At 41.5% G+C, this 20,365-nt stretch overlaps 1 protein-coding gene across 1 annotated transcript in view; it reads right to left on the bottom strand.

The window, feature by feature from the left end:
- LOC121879858 (cell adhesion molecule 1-like) overlaps nucleotides 1–20,042 on the bottom strand; it is a 94,559-nt gene extending 74,517 nt beyond the window's left edge. The window contains exon 1 of the mRNA XM_042386644.1: nucleotides 19,826–20,042. Within this exon, the coding sequence (XP_042242578.1) occupies nucleotides 19,826–19,975 (150 nt within the window). The 5' untranslated portion in view covers nucleotides 19,976–20,042. The remainder of the gene's footprint in view (nucleotides 1–19,825) is intronic.
- Nucleotides 20,043–20,365: the final 323 nt, after the last annotated feature.

A 20,365-nucleotide genomic window follows, 5' to 3' on the forward strand; every position in this document is an offset into this window, starting at 1 on the left:
AAAAACATAACTCTGTATACATATGCCACAGACTGGTTGGTTTAGTTGGTTTTACGGAGTTAAAGGTCACGAAAAGCCTACAAATTAATTCTTTCCCACTTCAGTTCTCATATTCTAGACAAAAGGCTACCGGCGGCCCCTCACACACACACACACTGACGTATATATATACTTCGATTTCTTACAATATTACATTATGAGACGAATGAGAAAGACGTTATTACCCTTACTTGTGAGTATCAGGGAATCTTGTGTTTTGTTTAATTAAGTTGGTGTATTGACAAAGTATCTCTGGAGTGATTTTTTTGTATTAATTGTTGGTGTATTAGGTAATAGTTTATTGAGTGTTTATTTACGTTATATTGTTTGTGTTTTACAGGAGTATAAAATATACAATTGGGTCAGGTTGTCTCGATATGTTTAAATTTACTTCAGTGTCATCTAATATACCACTATTGTTGAAATGAATACCATATTTATATATTACTAAAGCCTATGGAGTAGATACAAATATATGGAGTATTAACGCATTTTCTTATGTACATTCTGTGTATGGCATTTCCATAGGGGTTAACCTAGATTTCACCGTATAAGTGAAAGCCAGAGTAAATACACACACACACACACACACACACACACACACACACACACACACACACACACACACACACACAGACTTGTATGCACATAGGAGTCAATAAAATGAAATTCCCCTCCCTGCCATGTTTCGCGTGTGAGGTGCCTATCTGGCGGGGCCTGGGGCGGTGAACAGCCATTCCTTGTTATTGAATGATTCCTGATTACAGAGCGTAGGGGGATCAGGGCCTGGGCCAGCCTTCCTTCACTACGGAGAGACTATTTCCCAGTTTTTTTTCCTGCTCGTTGTACTGTGGGTTGAGTATGGGTATATAACAGAGAGACACACACACACACACACACACACACACACACACACACACACACGTACGTTATCAATTCTCACACAAGTCAATATTTTTTCATATCTTTCGTGTTGATTTTTGTTTACTGTTTTTTTTTTCTTAATGTTTTTCGGTGTATTATAAACAGAGGTGAAGAGAAACTGTGTACTAGACGTGTACTATAAGAGTTTACTATAGTGTATACAGGAAGAACATATTGAAAACAATATATATATCCTGAAGGTTTACCAGAACAATATACGGGAGATGTACTGAACAAAAGTAACCTTACTATTGTAGATTAAATAGAAACGGAAATGTCCTGGAATACAATACAGTAGTGTATTTGAGGTCTACTGAAAGAAAGTACCTAAGCTATAGTGGAATAATATACTGGTGTAATGTACTGGAAGGTATATCGAAATATTTTGCTAGATATATACTTTAAAAACGTACTGGAGGTGAACTAGACCATAAGGTTCACTACACGCCGCTCGTCAACTTGTGTCGTGGTGTTGACATAACTCAGCCAATACCTGTCTTTCAAAGGGAAGCGTTCTCGATGTACTTCATAACTTAGGATCCAATATCGAGTTTCAGATATTGGTTATCAGTTATGCCCCTCTTACGGCAAAGATTGGTGTACGGTTAATCACAAACCCACAAACTGTATGTTTGTCTCTCTATGTATGGAAGTTCGTGTGTTTGTTTGTCCGGTTCTCTCTCTTATTATATTTCTCAATACATTTATAACTTAAAAACTTAACCTAACCTTACCTAACCTTAAACAACCATACATAACCTAAACAAACCTTACACAGCCACACCCCACCCCACCCCACCCCACCACACCACACCACACCCCACCCCACCCCACACCACCCCACCCCACCCCACACCCCACACCACACACCACCCCACACACCACACACCACCCACACACCCCACACACCACACACCACCCCACACCACACCACCACACCACACCACCCCACCCCACCCCACACCACACCCCACCCCACCCCACCCCACCCCACCCCACCCCACACCACACCACACCCCCACCCCACCCCACCCCACCCCCACCCCACCCCACCCCACCCCACCCCACCCCACACCACCCCACACCCCCACCCCACCCCACCCCACCCCACCCCCACACCACACCACACCACCCCACCCCACCCCATCCCACCCCACCCCACACCACACCACACCACACACCCCACCCCACACCACCCCACCCCACACCACACCACACACCCCACACCACACCACCCCACCCCACCCCACACCCCACCCCACCCCACCCCACCCCACACCACACCAAATGAAGAAATAAAGACACAAAAACATCCTCTAACAAACCAAACATAAACAAATTGCAGCCACAGAGCACAAACTGGACAGAACAAAACGTCAACATCAAATTATTCAGACACAAACAACTAGTAATTCATCAGTGGACAGAACAAAGGAAAAAAGTGCTAAGTCCTAAGCTTTTTTTTTCAATTATAACAGAGAACAGTTCCTAAACATCCTCACACAGGTAAGAACAGGTAGTCCATCATTGAAAACGGTGAACTCATTAAGCCTCAAACACGTGTACATAATTATATACCCCGATTATGATTAATGACGAAAGGGAAGGTAGGCAGTAAGGTTTAACATAATGATGATGATTCTATACTGTAATAATAATAATAATAATAATAATAATAATAATAATAATAATAATAATAATAATAATAATAATAATAATAATATCATCACTGGATTTCTGATAAAAAAAAATTGAAACTAAAAAAATCGTTCCCACAAATAAGAGAAGGTATGACAGTACACAAGTAACACATCATTGACTACTGTACAACCTGTTACCTTTTATTTCACCTTAAAAAAAGAAAAAAAGGAATAATGATATGGAAACGTTGCCTGTGATAACCTTCTTAAATGACACGTAAGATACAGCCGGAGTCCTGCACCACATGATGAAAATCTACCAAAATAAAACAGATTCATTTTTAAACGAGCGTGTGATCCATATGGTTAACTTTAATATACTGTATATATCTAAGTGAGAGAGAGAGAGAGAGAGAGAGAGAGAGAGAGAGAGAGAGAGAGAGAGAGAGAGAGAGAGAGAGCAATCACACAGTAACAAGATTACTAACAAAACAGTTTCAGTAACAATCTCATTAGCAGGAAGCAACGTGTCCACTATAGCAGAATAAACAGTAGAGGGGGCGGGCAGTGTGGACCCAGTGTCACTTCTGGTATTGACTCGCAGCTGCACCAGAATGATAAAACAAACGCTACCCACCTGGAATATGACCGTTTCTGTTCTATATTTCGGCAAATTTTATAAAGAAAACAAAATGTATCCATCAAGGATTTACTGCTGCGCTGATTAATATGTTACAATTTTTAAAAATTCTCTTTGACGCTTGACTTTAGTTTTTGATACGTTGGCTTACTTTTCTATTCCCCATAGTTAAAATAAAGGATCAAAATAATGTTTCTCTGTGACGGAAATTATTCAGGCGAGATGATGGGGTTGTTCAGGGATGGAACTGAGGTCGCCACTCACACACATTGTATTATTTAACGCTCTGAAAATTCAGGTAGGTGACTGGCCGGCAGGTGAGTGGTGGCGACGACTGAAAACTACCACATCCCTGTCTGTGTGGATGAGTGGATGACCAGTAGAGCACGCAACTTCATGATGTACCACCCACATCTCTGGTTTACAATGTGGGTGAATATAGTGGGCGTGGGACACAACAGTGCTGGATCAAAGGTCACTGAGAAGGTCTCCTGTGGTCCTACATTGATTTATAGCTCAGAATAAAGCGAAATTTTCTAGAATTGTTTCTCGATAATATTCCTAAACCCATGACTATTCTCTTGGATCCGGGCTTTTCTTTCCTGAGACATTAGTGAAGTGAAAGTGGGTCCCATAGGCATGACTGCCCGTTAAAGACAGTGTGGACACAGCATACTTTATACTAAGCAGCATGGCCGGTACTGCTCTCGACCGCATTCACTTCCCCAAGTATCAAACGTAGGCATTGTACCTATTTACAGCTGGGTGAACTGGGAGCGCTCGAGAATCGAACTACCGACCCTTGGAACAGGAGGCAAGCGTTACTCTCCTCATTAGTGAAGTAAGTGACAAGAAAGAATTGGAAAATACAAAACAGACTATTTGTCATTCAGTTTACAGTATACCGAAATGTAGAACTCATTCTCAAGACTCCTTATTTAGGCAATTTCTGACAATAATAAACAAACAGCCGTGTATTCCTAAATACCACCATAGTCGACGGGGATACATCAGGAGCGAGACACTATATGATTAGAACCATCAGTCACACGATACACCGGCCTCCACCGTCTCGCCAACCAGGGTAAACCCAAGTACACTCTTGTCGACCTGCCGTCCGACACGGGAAGTCTGTCCGACGGTGTCAGTCAGGCTTGCCGGATGAGTTATATACCAGCAACCATCATTCGTTGTTTGACCACGGTGTTGCGAGCAATGGCTCCAGTTTCGTGAGCAACGAAAGCTGCCTTGTAGAGTGTGGTGAGGTTTGTGCGATAAAGAAGAGTGAAGAAAAGAACATTGTGATGCAAACAGTAGTTAATGAAGAGGCGCTCCAAGGAAGTTTTAATCACATATTTAATGAACTTTCAAAAGAAATTGAAGACAATTTTCAAAATTATGTCAGAATGCCAGCAACGGCTTTTTTCTTTCTTCTTGAAAAAGTAAAACAGCTAATTGAGAGACATGATACTAGATTCAGAGAGAGTATTTCGGCAGGAGCACATCTCGAGGCTACTTTTCGGTATCCATCAACTGGATGCTCCCATGCAAGTTTACAATATTCCACACACATTTCTAAACGAAGTCTGAATGCATTCATTCCTGAGACATGCAAAGATATCTACGAAGTAAAAGCAATGTAACTGTTTACAAAATAGCCTATTATTCGTGTGCGTGATAAAAACAGTCATTTGGTAATATCTATATAACACTGTTTACAAAATAGCCATCCGGCACGTGCCTAAGAACTTGGTGGGTGTGTTTGTAGACACAAGCGGTGCATGTCTCACCTTGAACAAGGCTCGTTCTTTGGAACACTATTGATCCCTGTCACCCACACACTTCTCCACCCCACACACCTCCACCTTCCTCTACTGTTATGTTATCTTCTATATTCTCTGCTCATTGTTCTTCGTATTACCGCGTGCCAGAAACGCTCACAAGGTGATCGTCTGTCTAGGGCACTATCCAATGTTTTGACGTCACTATGAAAGGCAATCTGTTAAAGCGGCCAAAACGACCTCACTTCCTGTTGCAGTAAACCAAAGGGCAAGCGACCTAAACACTGAATATATCAAGAGGAAACTACAGAGGTCATCAAATTAATTCATTGTTTGGTCCGTAACGTAGATGTCAGAGCCTTGCAGATTACTATAACAACAATGAAATTCTGAACCGTAACCGAAGGCTTAAGCAATCATGAGGTGTGTGTGCCGTGTCCCAGCTCGTCAGGGAGGCGGCGTTATAATTCCTTAATTATGCTAAATCATGTAACACGACCTGGAATTACAGCCTCAGAGACATTCCGAGACACAGGGGCATATTCACCACACATGAGGGCCGACTCACGTAGGTCCTACATTTGCATACATCTCCAACTGAACTACTGTATTATTTTATAGCAACATGTAACAAACTCGTAATTTTCCCCGGATTAATTTACACAAATTCAAAAATGTTTATGACATTGTTTGTCCACTGGTGTTTGTTGCCATTTTGTTTTGCGATCAACGAAAGATTTTCCGAAACAGAATGTAAGAGTTTGTATTTATTATCAACAGTGATGGGGTGTGTGCTAGCCTCAGGGTCCTGCTGCTGGTGGTCAGGACCACTGAAACACCGGGGTCAAATTCTCAGGGCCGGAGGAGAGGAGATGAATCTAAAAATAACATTCCCGCCACTTAATCCACTTTTTATTTCTTGAACTCAGATCCTTAATCAGCATGTCCGAAAATACCTATCAATAAATCATGTCCAACATTTTTTGGTGCCCAAATCAGTTTTTGTCTTTCAATTGTAGTGCCCCAAGCTCCCTCTCTCGTGGCCCCTCAGCCCTCTCTCTCGTAGGCTCTCAGCCCTCTCTCTCGTGACCCCTAAACCCTCTCTCGTAGGCTCTCAGCCCCTCTCTCGTGGGCCCTCAGCCCCCTCTCTCGTGGCCCCTCAGCCCTCTCTCTCGTAGGCTCTCAGCCCCCTCTCTCGTGGCCCCTAAACCCTCTCTCTCGTGGCCCCTAAACCCTCTCTCTCGTGGGCCCTCATCTCCCTCTCTCGTGGGTCCTTAGTCACCTCTCCCGAGGGGTAATGGGGGTATGTTATCTTGTTAATGAATCACAGTTGACAGCGAGTCTGTCCATGTACTGAATATCTGGGTGCTAAGTCCTGGGTACCAATTCTTGCCCGGGGCTCGTGTCGCTTCCGGTGGCCCTGCTGGTGTCAGGAGACACCCAGGAACTCACCACCCACGGGCAGCACCCAGGAACTCACCACCCACGGGCAGCACCCAGGAACTCACCACCCACGGGCAGCACCCAAAAACTCACCATCCTTGCGCGTGGTTGCAGCAATAGTGTGGGGAGCTTCATATACCAACCACAGTCTTGTCTATATTGAAGACTAGGTAGTGGACAGCAGAATATATACAAGTAGCTTTAATGTAATTTTGGATGGGAACTGTTCTCAGTAGAAACAACATCAACAAACAAATGGCTAATTGTAGTAATAGTAACGTAGATATTACCTGAATGGGTCCAAGACAACCAACCTAAGGCGGGACGAGGTGATGTGTGTAATGATTAACAAGCTTATAACAGGTATAGAGCAGCAGTACATTGGGGCAGGTGTGTAGACCAAGGAGTGTGTAGCAGAAGTTGATCATGGTTGTAAAGCTATGGCAGGTGAGTAGCGGTGGTTGATCAGAAGTGTGAAGCAGGAGTAAACCAGGTATGTAAGACAGGTGTGAAGCAGGGATTAACCAGGTGAGTAGCACGAGTTTACCAGGTGTGTAGTAGGAGAGTGAGGCACTTATGCAGGAGAGTAGACGAGATGTGTGTCAGGTGTGTAGCAGGAATGGACCAAGTGTGTGAGGCAGGTGTGGATCAGGTGTGTGAGGCAGGTGTGTAGCAGGTGTGGATGGGGGTGCTGGCTATGACACTTCACCCCCGGGTTCACGACACCATCCGTCCTCAGAAAACTTGAACCGCAGGAAAAATGGGACCAGTGCCGTGTGTGTGTGTGTTAATTGTAGGCATTTAGTTTGAATGTCTAGTATTATGGTGGTGGTGGGTGGGGGGGTAGGGGAGGGGGGGTGCTGGTGGGGGCGGTGGGAGTAGTGATGGTGGTAGCGTGGATGGTGGTGGTGGTGGTGATGGTGATAGTGATGGTGCTGGTAGTGATGGTAGCGTTGGTGTTACGTTGGTGTTAGTGATGATGCTGATGGTGTTAGTGATGATGATGATGGTGTTAGTAGTAATGTTGATGGTGGTAGTAGATCTGAGGCTCAACTAACTTAACACGGCTAGGGTAGCTACTTATGTATTAGGATATTTAATATTAAGGTAATAAAATGGTGGCGAAGGTGTGGCTATTGGGGGAGGCTGGAGGCCATAAAAAAATTAAAGTAGTATTAGTAGTAGTAGTAGTAGATTGGCTATTAATATTATTCTCTTCTTTGCTGTTGCTGTTATTTCATATTTATTGACAATATTCGATTTCCTTTTATAATTTTGCTTTCCTTTTCTTCTTTGTCCTCTTGTTTTATTCTCTACTTCCTTTCATCTTTTCTTTATTCTACTCTTCTTCTACTTCTTCCTCTTCTTTTTCTCAATATCCTCTTCTTTCCATCTTCCTATTATCTTCCTGCTTAGTTATTACACTTTCTACATATTATATATCTCTTCTTTTTCTTTTTTCAGCTTTTGGTTTTTTACATTAATTTATTACCATTATATCTTTTCTTATTTTCCTAACTTTTTACTTCAAAATTTTCTTGCCAGTTATTATGTTTTCTCTTTTATTTCTCCTTTTAGCATGACCTTCTCTTTGGTGGTCATTTTTCGATATTATTTCTTTCTTCTTTTCAAACTTTTTATCTTTTTCTTCTTCTGTAAAATATCATTCGTGTCTATATTTCTAATTTTTTTTATATTTTTTTTTACCTTTTTTTATTTTGGAGTTTTATGTATTTGTTTCTGCACATTTTTACGTTTATTTTTTTCTGCCTTTTAAAACTTATTTCTTGTCATCTCACATTAATTTTTTCAACTTTTTCTTTTTCTTTTTATACATTCATCTTATTACGCTTACTGTATATCTCGTTTCTATGGTTTTATAACTTGTTCTTTTCTTAAAATTTCACCATTTCGGTTTTTTTTAATGTTTCATCTCTTTGCAAAATCTCGTCTACGTTTATTTTTCCACTGTTTTTGTTTTGTTTCAATTTGCTTTGTAATTGTTTAGTCCTTTCACGGCTGTTATTGTTTGTGTGTTTGTTTCAGATACCACAACTGTTACGGTTATTTGCATTTTTATTTTATTTTATTTTATTTTTTAAATTTGTGTCAAATACTGTATGTGTCCGATTTTTCAAGAAATAGAATTTTTCTGTACTGGAAATAATGATGACTAATTTACTATATATATTTTTCCATTTCATCGTTTATTTTCATTCCACTACACAAGGGGTGGCCAAAACGTCTATCGGGATCTACCAGTAAATCGCAAAGCAATTTCTGGTAGATCGGGGGATGGGTAGGAGTGGCGTAACCAATCAACAGGGATCCTTACAGCTACAGTACACGACCCATCCGATATTACAAAAAAAAAAAAAAAAAAAACGAATTTTGTCATCTCCATTCTTTATAGCAACATTTATGACATGTTTTTCCTTTACAATTAACAGTCGTTTAGCAAGGGAGGACACTTTTAAATAATTTGGGGAATAATTAATTAATATTGTCACAGAAAATGATACCGGTAACCAACACCTACAATCCTATAGATTCAGACCTTGCTACACACAGCTTGCTGACGCCATGCAGTGCAAATCGCCACCTCAGTAAAGTAAGTTCTTCCCCATACCGTTCTTAGATGTATGGTTATGTTTTTATTTCCTCGTTTTCATCATAACATCGTCTTCTTCTGCTGCTCTTCCGTTTTCCTTCGTTTTCATCTTGTTTCCTTGTCTTTGTTTAAACTTTTTTACCTTAGTGTATCTTAATTTTCTCTCCCTTTCTTTCAATCCAAATAGACATTTTTCCCGTCTCTTTATTTTATGCAGGGACCGAATGGATTTAGCGCTCGCCTCCTGTGCTTAGGGTAGCAAGTCCGCGCCCAGAACATCCTCAGTTCACCCAGCTGTAAATGTCTACCTAACATTGTAGGTGGGGAAAGTGAAGGCAGTCAATTATAATGCCCGGCGTCTCTGCCTTCTTGTACTGTATCCACACTGCCCTTAACAGGATATCAGGCCTGCGAGACACTCTTCACTTTCACTTCTCAGTTGTTCTTTCTTTACGCTTGATAGACTTCCACTTCTCCCTCATCTTCTCCCACATTTATCACCTTCTACCTCTGGTTTATCTTCCCTAGATCCTTTTATTATTCTTTATTTCCACCCCTTCCTCTTTTTGTTCCTTCTTTCATTTTTCCGTCTTGAGTTCCTTCTCTTTTAAAATCTCCTTTTGATTACCCATAATTTTTTCCTCCTATCCATTACCTTCTCTATTTCTTCCCTTAATCTCTCCTCTTTTGTTCCCTTTATTTGTTCTTCTCATTTGTGGGTGGAAGTTACATTCTCCATCCCATTCTCTCCTCCACCTCCTCCTTCTTTTGTTTCTTCTTTTACCTTCTTCCTCCTCCTCCTCTATTTAATCCTATTCCTGACCTTTCCCGCCTCGTCTCTTCCTCTTTCGCCTTTTCTTTCCTTCTCTTCCTTCTTTTTCCTCTCCACCAGCTGAGCGAGTGGTGGGTGGTAGGAAGCTAGTGGCAAGAGGCAGGCGGCGGGTGGCAAAAGGTGGGTGGTGGGTGGGTGGTGGTGTGGGAGGGTGGGGTGGTGGGTGGTGGCAGAGGAGGGTGGGGGTGGTGGCAAGAGGAGGGTGGTGGTAAGGGGAGGGGGCGGCGGGTGGTCGTCCTGCAGATATATGACGGCTTCTATCTCAGGTTTTCACACTCGCCTTCCTCCACCTCCTGCTCTTCCTCTCTCCTTCTTCCCCCCTCCTCCTCCTCCATTGCCCTCCAACCTTCGTTCTTCCTTCTTCCACTACTTCCTCTTCTTCATTCCCCTACTTCTTCCTCTTCACCTTACTTACATTCCCTAATATTATACTCTGATCATTTTTTCTCCCCTCTCCCTCTTTCTCCTCTCTTCTTCCCCTTCCCTTTTCAAGCCATCCTCCTCCATCCCCTATAGGCTCCCACCCCTCCGTCTCCCCCGGCTATCTCTTCCTCCTCTTCCTCCTTCTCCTCCCTTCTACTCTTTAATCCTCTTTATTCAAGGCGTGGAAGCCAAGTGTTATTCTCTATTTCCCAATTCCATTTTCATTCCCCTCCTCTTTCTCCATCTCTTTCTTTACAAAAATCTGGGATTATACTTTACATTCCTCCCCATTATTAACTTCTTCTCTGTCTCTGCTTTCTCTTAATAATCTTCCACCTCCTCCCCCCTTATTCCTCTTTCTATGACTCCTCCTCCTCCTCCTTCTTCTTTGTTTTCTTCATCTTCTTATTGAACACGTCGAGCAAATCGTTAATATTTTTCTCTTTCGCCTCTACTTCTCTGCGGTTCATTTATGTACTTGTTTCACCACTACACATTCTTTATACCAGTCTCCATACACACTGCTTTGTATTTCCAATTGATCTATTTGTTGTCCAAGGCTTAGGAGGACGGAGTGTGAGAGGGATTGTGTGGGACTGGGGAGGGGATTGGGGGAGTAAGAAGGATTGTGTGAGGAGGGAATATGGAGACGGGGAGTGAAGGGGATTGTGGGGGGAGAGGGTATGTGAGGGAAGATGGAGGCGACATTAAGCGTTATGGGAGTAGAGGGGAAGGGGAGGGGTTGTGAAAAGGGAGGAGGGTGTGAGATGGATTGTGTGTGTGTGTGTGTGTGTGTGTGTGTGTGTGTGTGATTGGTGGATTCACAGTCACAGAAACAACACAAAACCATAATTCCTCTTTAGTTACATCGTCACAGGAAAAAATAGGCTGACCTATTAAACTTTAGATGAATGGGGACAAAAGTGAAATAATTGTTTACTCACCGACAACACATTTTTCTATTACCAAAAAATATAAGAGAATAAATGAGGAGAGGCTTCCCTATTTTTAAATATTTGTTGCTTGCTTTTATTTTTCAGGAGAGTTTGAAGTGAATTCCAAGAAGAAATTCTTAACAATATTCAAGATTTTCTTTCATTTCGAAAAAAAATAAAAGGAATTTAAATTAATGAAATAACGAGATGTAAGTTCTACTACGAAATTAAGGGTCTCACTTCTTCTTGGTATTCATTATTATTATACACCTGATGCATTCGCTGGTACACACGTCGGGGTCCTGCTGCCACAAGATTCGTTTTAAGATGCTTTATTATTATTATTATTATTATTATTATTATTATTATTATTATTATTATTATTATTACTGTTCCCATCATAATCACTACTAATACTAAAACTTTTTCACCACGTATGAGTTTACTTGCCGTTCAGGCGTTGGTCTGTTATAACCTTTATTATTCAGCGTTAGTACAGGACTAAATTGGAGCACCCGGAGAAACCTTGCCAAGTTTGGAAGGGTCACACACTGCATACCCGTCTCACATCTAGAGTGTATTTGTCCTTCCATCCTCTTTCCTCTGCAATCAAAATATCATCGACTCTTGTCTCTATATTCCTCGCCCTCAACTCTCTTCGCCTCCCTGCACCACCCTTACTCAGTCAAGCAGCCACCCACTGACACTACCCCTCCCTCCCTCCCTCCCTTTCTTCCGGATGTAACGAGTGGTGTGACAGGTGGTGTGACAGGTGGTGACGGGTGGTGTGACAGGTGGTGACGGGTGGTGTGACAGGTGGTAACGGGTGGTGTGACAGGTGGTGACGGTTGGTGTGACAGATGGTGTGACAGGTGATGTGACATGATAATCATCTTTCTTCTTTTCATCTACCACAGATCGCCCTCTTCCTCCTCCCCTTCTTCCTCCTCCCCTTCTTCCTCCTCCTCTTATTATTATTCGCCTTCCTCCTCCTCCTCCTCCCACCCCGTCTCTCAACCTTCTCTTCTTCTCTAACAAAAATCATCGCCCCCCTTTCCTCTACTCGTAATATTACCCAGACTCCATCCCTTATGTTGGTTCTCTCCTCAACCATTAATCATTTCCCTGTGATGATTTACTGTATTGTCTGGTCATTAGAGTTCGTGGATTATTTCAATTCTCGAATATGATCTTTTATTTGAATACCACTCCCTTGTTCTTCCAGGTGATGTTGTTGTTTTTGTTCAGTTGTTATTCCCTCCTAATAAGAACGTAATGTAAGTCCCCTCTTACAAGTGCATCACGTCTCTCGTTTGTTCAGTGTATTTCCTTCAACGATAAATACAATGCTTTACAATGACGGTTAATCCTTCCTTCCCTCCTTAACAACACCAGTCACCCTTAACAAAGAATATCATCTCCCTCTTTAATATTATGTTCCACTGTCCCCTACAGCCTCCTCTTCCTTTCCACCATCCCTCCCTGGCACCTATTGTCACACTTCCTCGCGGGGGGAAGTGTCGTTACTCACACCTTTTACTAGTAAGATGAGCCTTTCTTTCTTCTATAGTGGTGACCCATTCTTTTCTTCCCCTAGAAACCTTTTTGCCCCGCTGTAGTGTTCTTTATCTCCCCCATTTCCCTAGAAACCTTTGCCGCCTGTAGCGTTTCATACTCGTTTTTTTTCCTCGGTTAAATCTTGTTGTTTTGGCTTCTAAAAACGTCTATTATCATCTTTTTTTTCTCCTGACGGAAGCCCAACCCATTTTCTCCCAGAGTACAGCCCTTTTCCTCAGTGGCCAACCCTTTCCCCAGAGTACAACCCTTCCCCCCCCCCCAAAGTTCACCCCTGCAATCAGTTCAGTCCTTTCCCCAGTATTCAACTCTTTCCTCCAGAGAATTGAGTTACCATTTCCCAACTAATAAAGTGACTCATTTCTTAAGTAACACGCTATGTTTTTTCTTTACCAAGTTTTTTTTTCATCTCATAGCAAAAACTTCTTCTCCTATTTTCCAATTTAGCAAGATTTATCTTAATTTTGCCTATCTTAATTTTTATTCCATGGACATTATTCCCAATCTCATTTTTCCTACGTTTTTATCTTCATCTTTCTCTTAATTATCACTTGTTGTTAAGTCCATTTTGTCTTGTTTTGTGTAATATTTTCTTTTATTGTATATTTATATTATTTCTTAGTATTCTATTCCTAGTTTCCTCTTATTCATTATATTTTAACATGTGAGTTTTATCATCATGCTGTGTGTCTTTACGCTTGTTATACTCAATCATCATTCACAGTCGTCTTCTCATTCATTATTCACTGTTATGTTTGTTTTTATCCTGTTCTCATCGTCGTTTCTCTCTATCTCATTATCTTATTATTTACACGCCTCCGTTCCCCTGCCTCTTCTCAGTTGTTGAATCATGTCAACAACTTTTATTTGGTTGGAAAAATCTTATCTACTCTTACAGTTAGTCGTCTCTTGTTTGTCTCTCTCTTTCTCCATTTGTCTACCCAGTTTGTACATCTCTTGTTGTCTTTTATTTATCTTTCCATTCTCCCCCCCCTCCCCCTTCTCTTGATTTTTTCTTTCACTTTTCCTCTCTCGTTCGTTCACCTCATATACATGCGCCTTCTCTTCTTATGTATTTTTTCTCTCCTTCCCCGTCCCTCTTTGTCTCATTCCACTCTCTTCCTCTCACACTCCTTCCCTCTCTCTCCCTCTCCCCAATCATTCCTTAAAGCCCTCCCCCCCCTCTCTCTCTCTCTCTCATTGTTTCCTCACCTACTATCTTCCTCTCACTCTTATCCCACTGCTCCCCCTCCTCTCCTTTCCCTTCCTCTCATCACCCTATCAATCTCTCTTTCCCAAGACGTTCACTGCCGTGGTACTGTCCTCTCTTTCTCACTCCATCCTCCTACCTCCTTTCTTCCCTCCCTCACTCATTTGATCCTTCACTCATTTCCCCCTTCCTCTTTTCCTCTCCCTCTCTTCTTCCTTCAGTCCTTCCCTCCTTCATTCCCTCCCTCCCTCTTTCCCCCTCCTTCATTACGCTCCCCCTTCCTTCCTTCCTTGTTTTCCTCCATCACTAAACCTGTGTTCTCACTCTTCCGGATACACAAGATTTACTTTTTGAAATCCGATCATTGTTCTATTTTCCTTTTTTCTTAATATTTTTCAGCAACTACGAATTTGCTCTTCTCTTGTGTTTCCGAGTTAAATTAATCCTTACTTCACGTCTTTTAGTTTTTATTTTCGAGTTTTCTTCATTTTTCTCACTTTCCATTTTCCTCATTTTTATATTTCATTTTTCCTTGTCCTCAATTCTCTCTTTTTTCATTTATCTTCTTTTCTCGTTTCCCATTTTACCCATTTTTCCTTTTCCTGATCTCTCTCTCTCTCTCTCTCTCATCTTCTTCTTCCACCTACTTCCCCTTCTCATCCATTAACCATCTACTTACATTCCATTTATCTTTCTCATTTTCATTAATTCCCTCTATCTTTCCTTCATCCTCCTCTCTGTTCCATTTATCTCACTTTCTCCATCGTAACTCACATTTCTCATAGTTTCTCCCTTCCCTCATTTATTCTTTCCCCTTCCATCTTCTTCCTGTTTATTCTCACTTCCTTCCCCTTCTTATCTCATTATGTCTTCCTATACTCTCAATTTACCCTCCTTGGCTCCTCCTCTCTTCTCCTTTTTCTCGCTTCACTTCTTTCATTTCTCTTCCTACCTCCTTCGTCTCCTTCTAAACCAATGTTCACCGTGAAACTCTCTCTCTCTCTCTCTCTCCAACAACAGATAGAGAGGATAGAGCCGGGAGGAGGGGAAGGACAAGTAGGGCAAGAGGGGAGAGGAAGAGGAAGAAGGAAAAGAGAAGAGGGAGAGGGAGAACTCTAGCACATCAGCTGATAGAAGAGGGAGAGGCCGGAGGGAGGGAAAGATAGAAGGGAAACAACGAGAGAGAGAGAGAGAGAGAGAGAGAGAGAGAGAGAGAGAGAGAGAGAGAGAGAGAGAGAGACTCTCACTCACTCCGGTACAACAGTGAACCTGTCAGCTTAACTCACCCCACGGATAAATGAACTAACTTCATATGGAGTTTTTTTTTCTGCTGCCCCTTACAGAGGTTAAGTGAACTCGGAAGTGTTATTAATCTCGAGGTGTCATACACAAGTCGTCTGTTATCACGGTAGATATATGTGTGTGTGTGTGTGTGTGTGTGTGTGTGTGTGTGTGTGTGTGTGTGCGTGTGTGTATGTGTCACTGGGTTAATTAAGGATAGCTTAGTGTTATGTGTAGACTAGACTATTAAACAGTAGTGCAAGAAAGTTTACTGTGCACGCTGAGACTCCTCGGAAAAATCGATAGTAAATATTACAGAGAGAGAGAGAGAGAGAGAGAGAGAGAGAGACGGGGAGAGAGGGTCGGGTCAGCGGCAGTATCACCAGCACCAGACAATGACAAAGACACGATGATCAGAAACTGACATTGAGACAGCCACAGACAGCCCTGGCAACACAGGGTGTGTGTGTGGGAGGGGGGAGGAGGAGAGGAAGGAAGGAAGTAAATGGAAGTGGTGAAGAATAATCCTCTTAGGCTTTATACACAAATAACATTCTCTGGGTTATTTGCGATGTAAAGTCGTATATGTCACGTGGGTTCGAGTTCTTCATACTGATACTTAACCCAACCTAAAGTTTTTTATAAATTTAGAAAAAAATCTTGTTTACCCAGTAAGTGAAGTTTTTCGTCCTGTTTGAACCAGTTACTGAAGCCTTTTGTTCCATGGTTAACAAGTCTGTGTGTTTTTTTTCAACCAATTTGCGCGGGTTCTTGCCGGATTCATTGCAATCAGTTTGTTTTTCGTTTTTATTCTGGTTCAACTTGTCATTGAGGATTTCACTCAAACCTCAATCAGTCAATGTGACTAATTGTTCTAACTTAGTCAACTAGTCAATCATACAGTCAACTAGCCAGTCAGCTAAATTATCATAAATTTACACAGCCAATCAGTTAATCAACCAGCCAACCTATTCCCTAATTAACCAGTCAGTCAGCTAATTAGCTAATTAGTCACCAGTCACAGATTCAACTAACAAGACAGTCTTCCACCCAAAACAAGATAAACTAACAATTGTAAACTAACTTATACCATTCCACACATGACATTTAAACCAAAGAGGTAATAAAACCTTTCAGAGTGAGGTAGTAGAAAACGACATGAATCCTTGGAACCCTTTATTAAAGAGAATCCAACGGCTCCGAACCCGGCATAAAAAACCTTTAAATGAATCCCCAGAACAGCCATGTAAGAAAACCCATGAATTCCTCAGAACCTTCATTACTTTGTTCTTCTGGGGTTAATTTTGTGGTGTTGGATCCTCCATTAAGTTAAGTAAGTGTTCCAGTCCACAGCTTTTGTAGGTTTTAAGACTCATGGGTCCTTCCGTTTATAGTGTCGATGATGGTGGTGGACGAGGCTATCAAGAGCGGCTATATATTTCTTCTAAAGGTCTATAAAATACTATAAAATATTCAAGAGTGAGGGTTAATGGGGGGAGGGGAAGGAAGAGGTAGTAGCCTGATCGTAGTTGACAAAGAAACAGAGACATCATTTCGCTCATAATTCTCGGGTGAAAATCCCTACTTCAGCTTTGTTTACTTATTGAGGCAGCGTAAGGCCGGATGGGATGGAGTGGTACCGATCTCTCTCTCTCTCCTCTGACGTACCACTATAAGGGGGGAGGGAGGGAGGGAGGAAGGGACGGAGAGAAGGAGGTAAATTGCTTTATCTCGTGATATCCTCCCTCCCCCCTTATAGATAAGTACCGCCACAACAATTTTTACAACCTTTTAAGAATACATCTACCACAACACCAGTAAGATGATATAATAACAATTCACAACGATTATAACCACCATCACAACAACCACAGCGTATAACTACCATCATAATATTATAATATCACTATAATAATAGCCACATCAAGACATACCATACCTATCACAACCACCATGAAATAACAACCCCGTGACGACACACACAACCACAGGAACGAGAGCACTTAATATTAAATACCATTATTCATGGCAGCTCTCGTCACGTTAACAATAAACCGCGAGGAAAAAAATAGAGACTGAGCAATAAACGTGTAGGTTATGTCGCACGGGGAGCCAGCCACCATCCCACTCACTCTGTCGCCCGCTAGTGTGGGTCACAATGGTTCAAGGAGCAGCTAAGATTCATCCCTAAATGAGTCGAGAGATGTAAGAGAATAACATGAAATACTTATATCCAGTGTTATGTAATGAATGATATAGAGAGTTAAGTAAATATATTTTTGTTTCTCATAAGGTGTTGATGATGCGTGTGTGGGTTTATTTGTATTCACCTATGATATCTTTTCTTAAACTCATGGAAATATCAAAAGTATTGTTGTTAATTAATGTATATCTGCACCCTCCACAATGAACGTCTTTAGTCATTGTGTTCAGGAAGACCTATACTGAGATCTTGAACAGAATACAAATGTTCAGGTGTGACGGATGACTGACTTCATAATTGCACAAATGTCGACGCTTACAATAAGTTAAGGTGGATGTTTGTTCTCAGCGTGTCCTTAGAGAGTGTGTTATTCCTTTTCTTTATATACACGTACTGGCTATTTAACATTATGGCGGAAATATTGCGAAATGAAAATTCTTGATACCAAAGTCGAATTAAACCAAGTCAACCTACTTCGAGTCGAAAATTCGTCCTTCGCCGCGCATGGCATCATCTGGTCCGCGACCCGGGGGATGCCTGGCCTGGGGTCTTGGGGTGGGGTGGGACCTCAGTTACCAGCTGGCCGTCGTGGTGTGAGGGTCTGTGACAATGCTTGATAAATGGGCCGTATGTGGATGCATAGCAAATTACAGACTATATGATAAAAGTTAGAGATTTCATCGATTTCCAAAGGATGAAAAACAGAGAAAACGGTGGATTTTATTGTGCATGCAGCTGAGCATTAGTAGGTTTAAATTTGAATTTCCTAAAGTCTAACTTTCAGCTAGATGTGGAGAGACAAGTACTCTATTTGTTGCTTGAAACTGTTATGTAGCCTTGTCAGCTGTAATATATCTAGTGGCCATATTGATAAATTGAAAACCTCTACACATATATACTTGTATTAACTGATTTACTGTAATAGCTTGGGGGAGAGAGAATGATGATAATTATTATCAATATTTTTTTAAATTTTATTTAACTATTTTATTTAATCTTTGTATTCCTTCTCCCCCCCCCCAGTTAATAGCTAGCTCCTTGCCTATGCTTACTTAATTACTTTTACACTGATACTGGCAAGAAAATCATAAGACTATAAATAATATTGATAAAGAAAGAAAGAAGAGGAATAATAATAATAATAATAATAATAATAATAATAATAATTAAAAAAAAATAATTATAAGAATAGGAATATCATAAGATTAATGCTTACATGAGAAGTTCAAGTGGCTAACTGAAATTTAATATAGTGTGCTGGGAGATGAGAAAATCTGGACGTATGGCAAGAATATCTTCTAATACAGTAGGGGGGGGGGGTCTCACCAGGGATTATACAAGTCCTCCCTTACTACCGTTTTCTTCCACTACGGCCAATGACGTAACATAATAAGCTCCGCCTCCTGTGCAGGGGTTGACTTGGTATAATAATACTTTGCTCGATACAACATAACAGGACTTATTCACACTTGATGGACACGGGACTACACATAGGAAGTCTTGTCCGGATACTGTCACAAAATAAAAACAAGATAAATATGTGATTACGTTATTAGGTTATGTTAAATTGACTTATATTAAGCTAGGTTAGGTTAAGTTATATAATGTAAGAATATTTTTTTTTAGGTTTAGTTAATCTAGGTTAGGTTAGGTTACACACACACACACACACACACACACACACACACACACACACACACACACACCGCCTCCAGCATTAATCTCACAAAACATCCAATTTATTTATTTATTTATTTTTCGTTTTTGCTCGGTAAAGGTCAGAGTCAAGATCAAATATAGACTTTCCCTTCATTCGCCATCATTCATTCAACTCTTCCTTCATTCACACTTGATGCGGTAACAAACGTTTTCCTTTGGTTAGGTTAGGTTTGTTTTAGTTCATTGTGTTTGCTGGGCGTTCTCTAGGCAGCTTTAGTTATAGGTACCAGAGTAATATATAACAAAAGGCAGGAGATATGATTCTGTGTGTATAAATACGAAAGATAAACATAATATATATACATACAAGTCGAAATAACAAAACTATGCGGTAAGGGACATGGGATAATACCCAAAATGTAAGTCGAAATAGCAAAAAAAAAAAAAAATATTCGTAAATAAAAAAGTTCTTATAATTAACGATGTAATCCCTGTTTTATAAGTCCATACAAAATACACAAACTTTACAAGGGATTAAAAATAACAGAAAATTCCATTATGTATCCAGGGTGAAGGAACTGCTCTCACCAGAAGGTCGATCACTACAACAACATAAAACAGGTACTCACGTCCACAGCGATGCCCGGGAGGTCAAAAATCTGCATCTTGGGCGTGTCAGCAGGGATGTAGCGGAAGAACTCATCCTCGCCGCGGTACCACTTGACGGAGTAGAGAGTGTCACCTTCCTCGTCGAAGTTACACTCCAGTTCCACCGACATTCCCGCCACCTGGTGTGAGGGGACTTTTACTGACTCTATCCTGATAGCGTCCACAGTGCTGGTGGTGCATCCTGTGGGGGAGGAGACGAAGGTGTTAGCTCTTGCGGTCGTGGTGAGGGAGGTGGTGAGGGTGATGGTGAGAATGATGGTGAGGATGGTTATGAGAGTGGTGATAGTATTGGTGGTGGTGAGGGTGGTGATGGGTGTGGTGGTGATGGGTGTGGTGGTGAGGGTAGTGGCGGTGGTGGTAGGGGAGACGGAGGTATGGAGAATGGATGAGTGTGTGGGAAGAGAGATGGAGAGAGAGAAAATCAGGAAATGTAGGAATAGGGGACGAGAGAAGAAGTGGGAGAGTGATATGTGAGGTGGTGATGTATTTAAGGTGCGGCA

The sequence above is a fragment of the Homarus americanus genome, unplaced genomic scaffold (genome assembly GCF_018991925.1).
Source record: "Homarus americanus isolate GMGI-L3 unplaced genomic scaffold, GMGI_Hamer_2.0 scaffold51826, whole genome shotgun sequence".
In the NCBI taxonomy this organism is placed as follows: Eukaryota; Metazoa; Arthropoda; class Malacostraca; order Decapoda; family Nephropidae; genus Homarus; species Homarus americanus.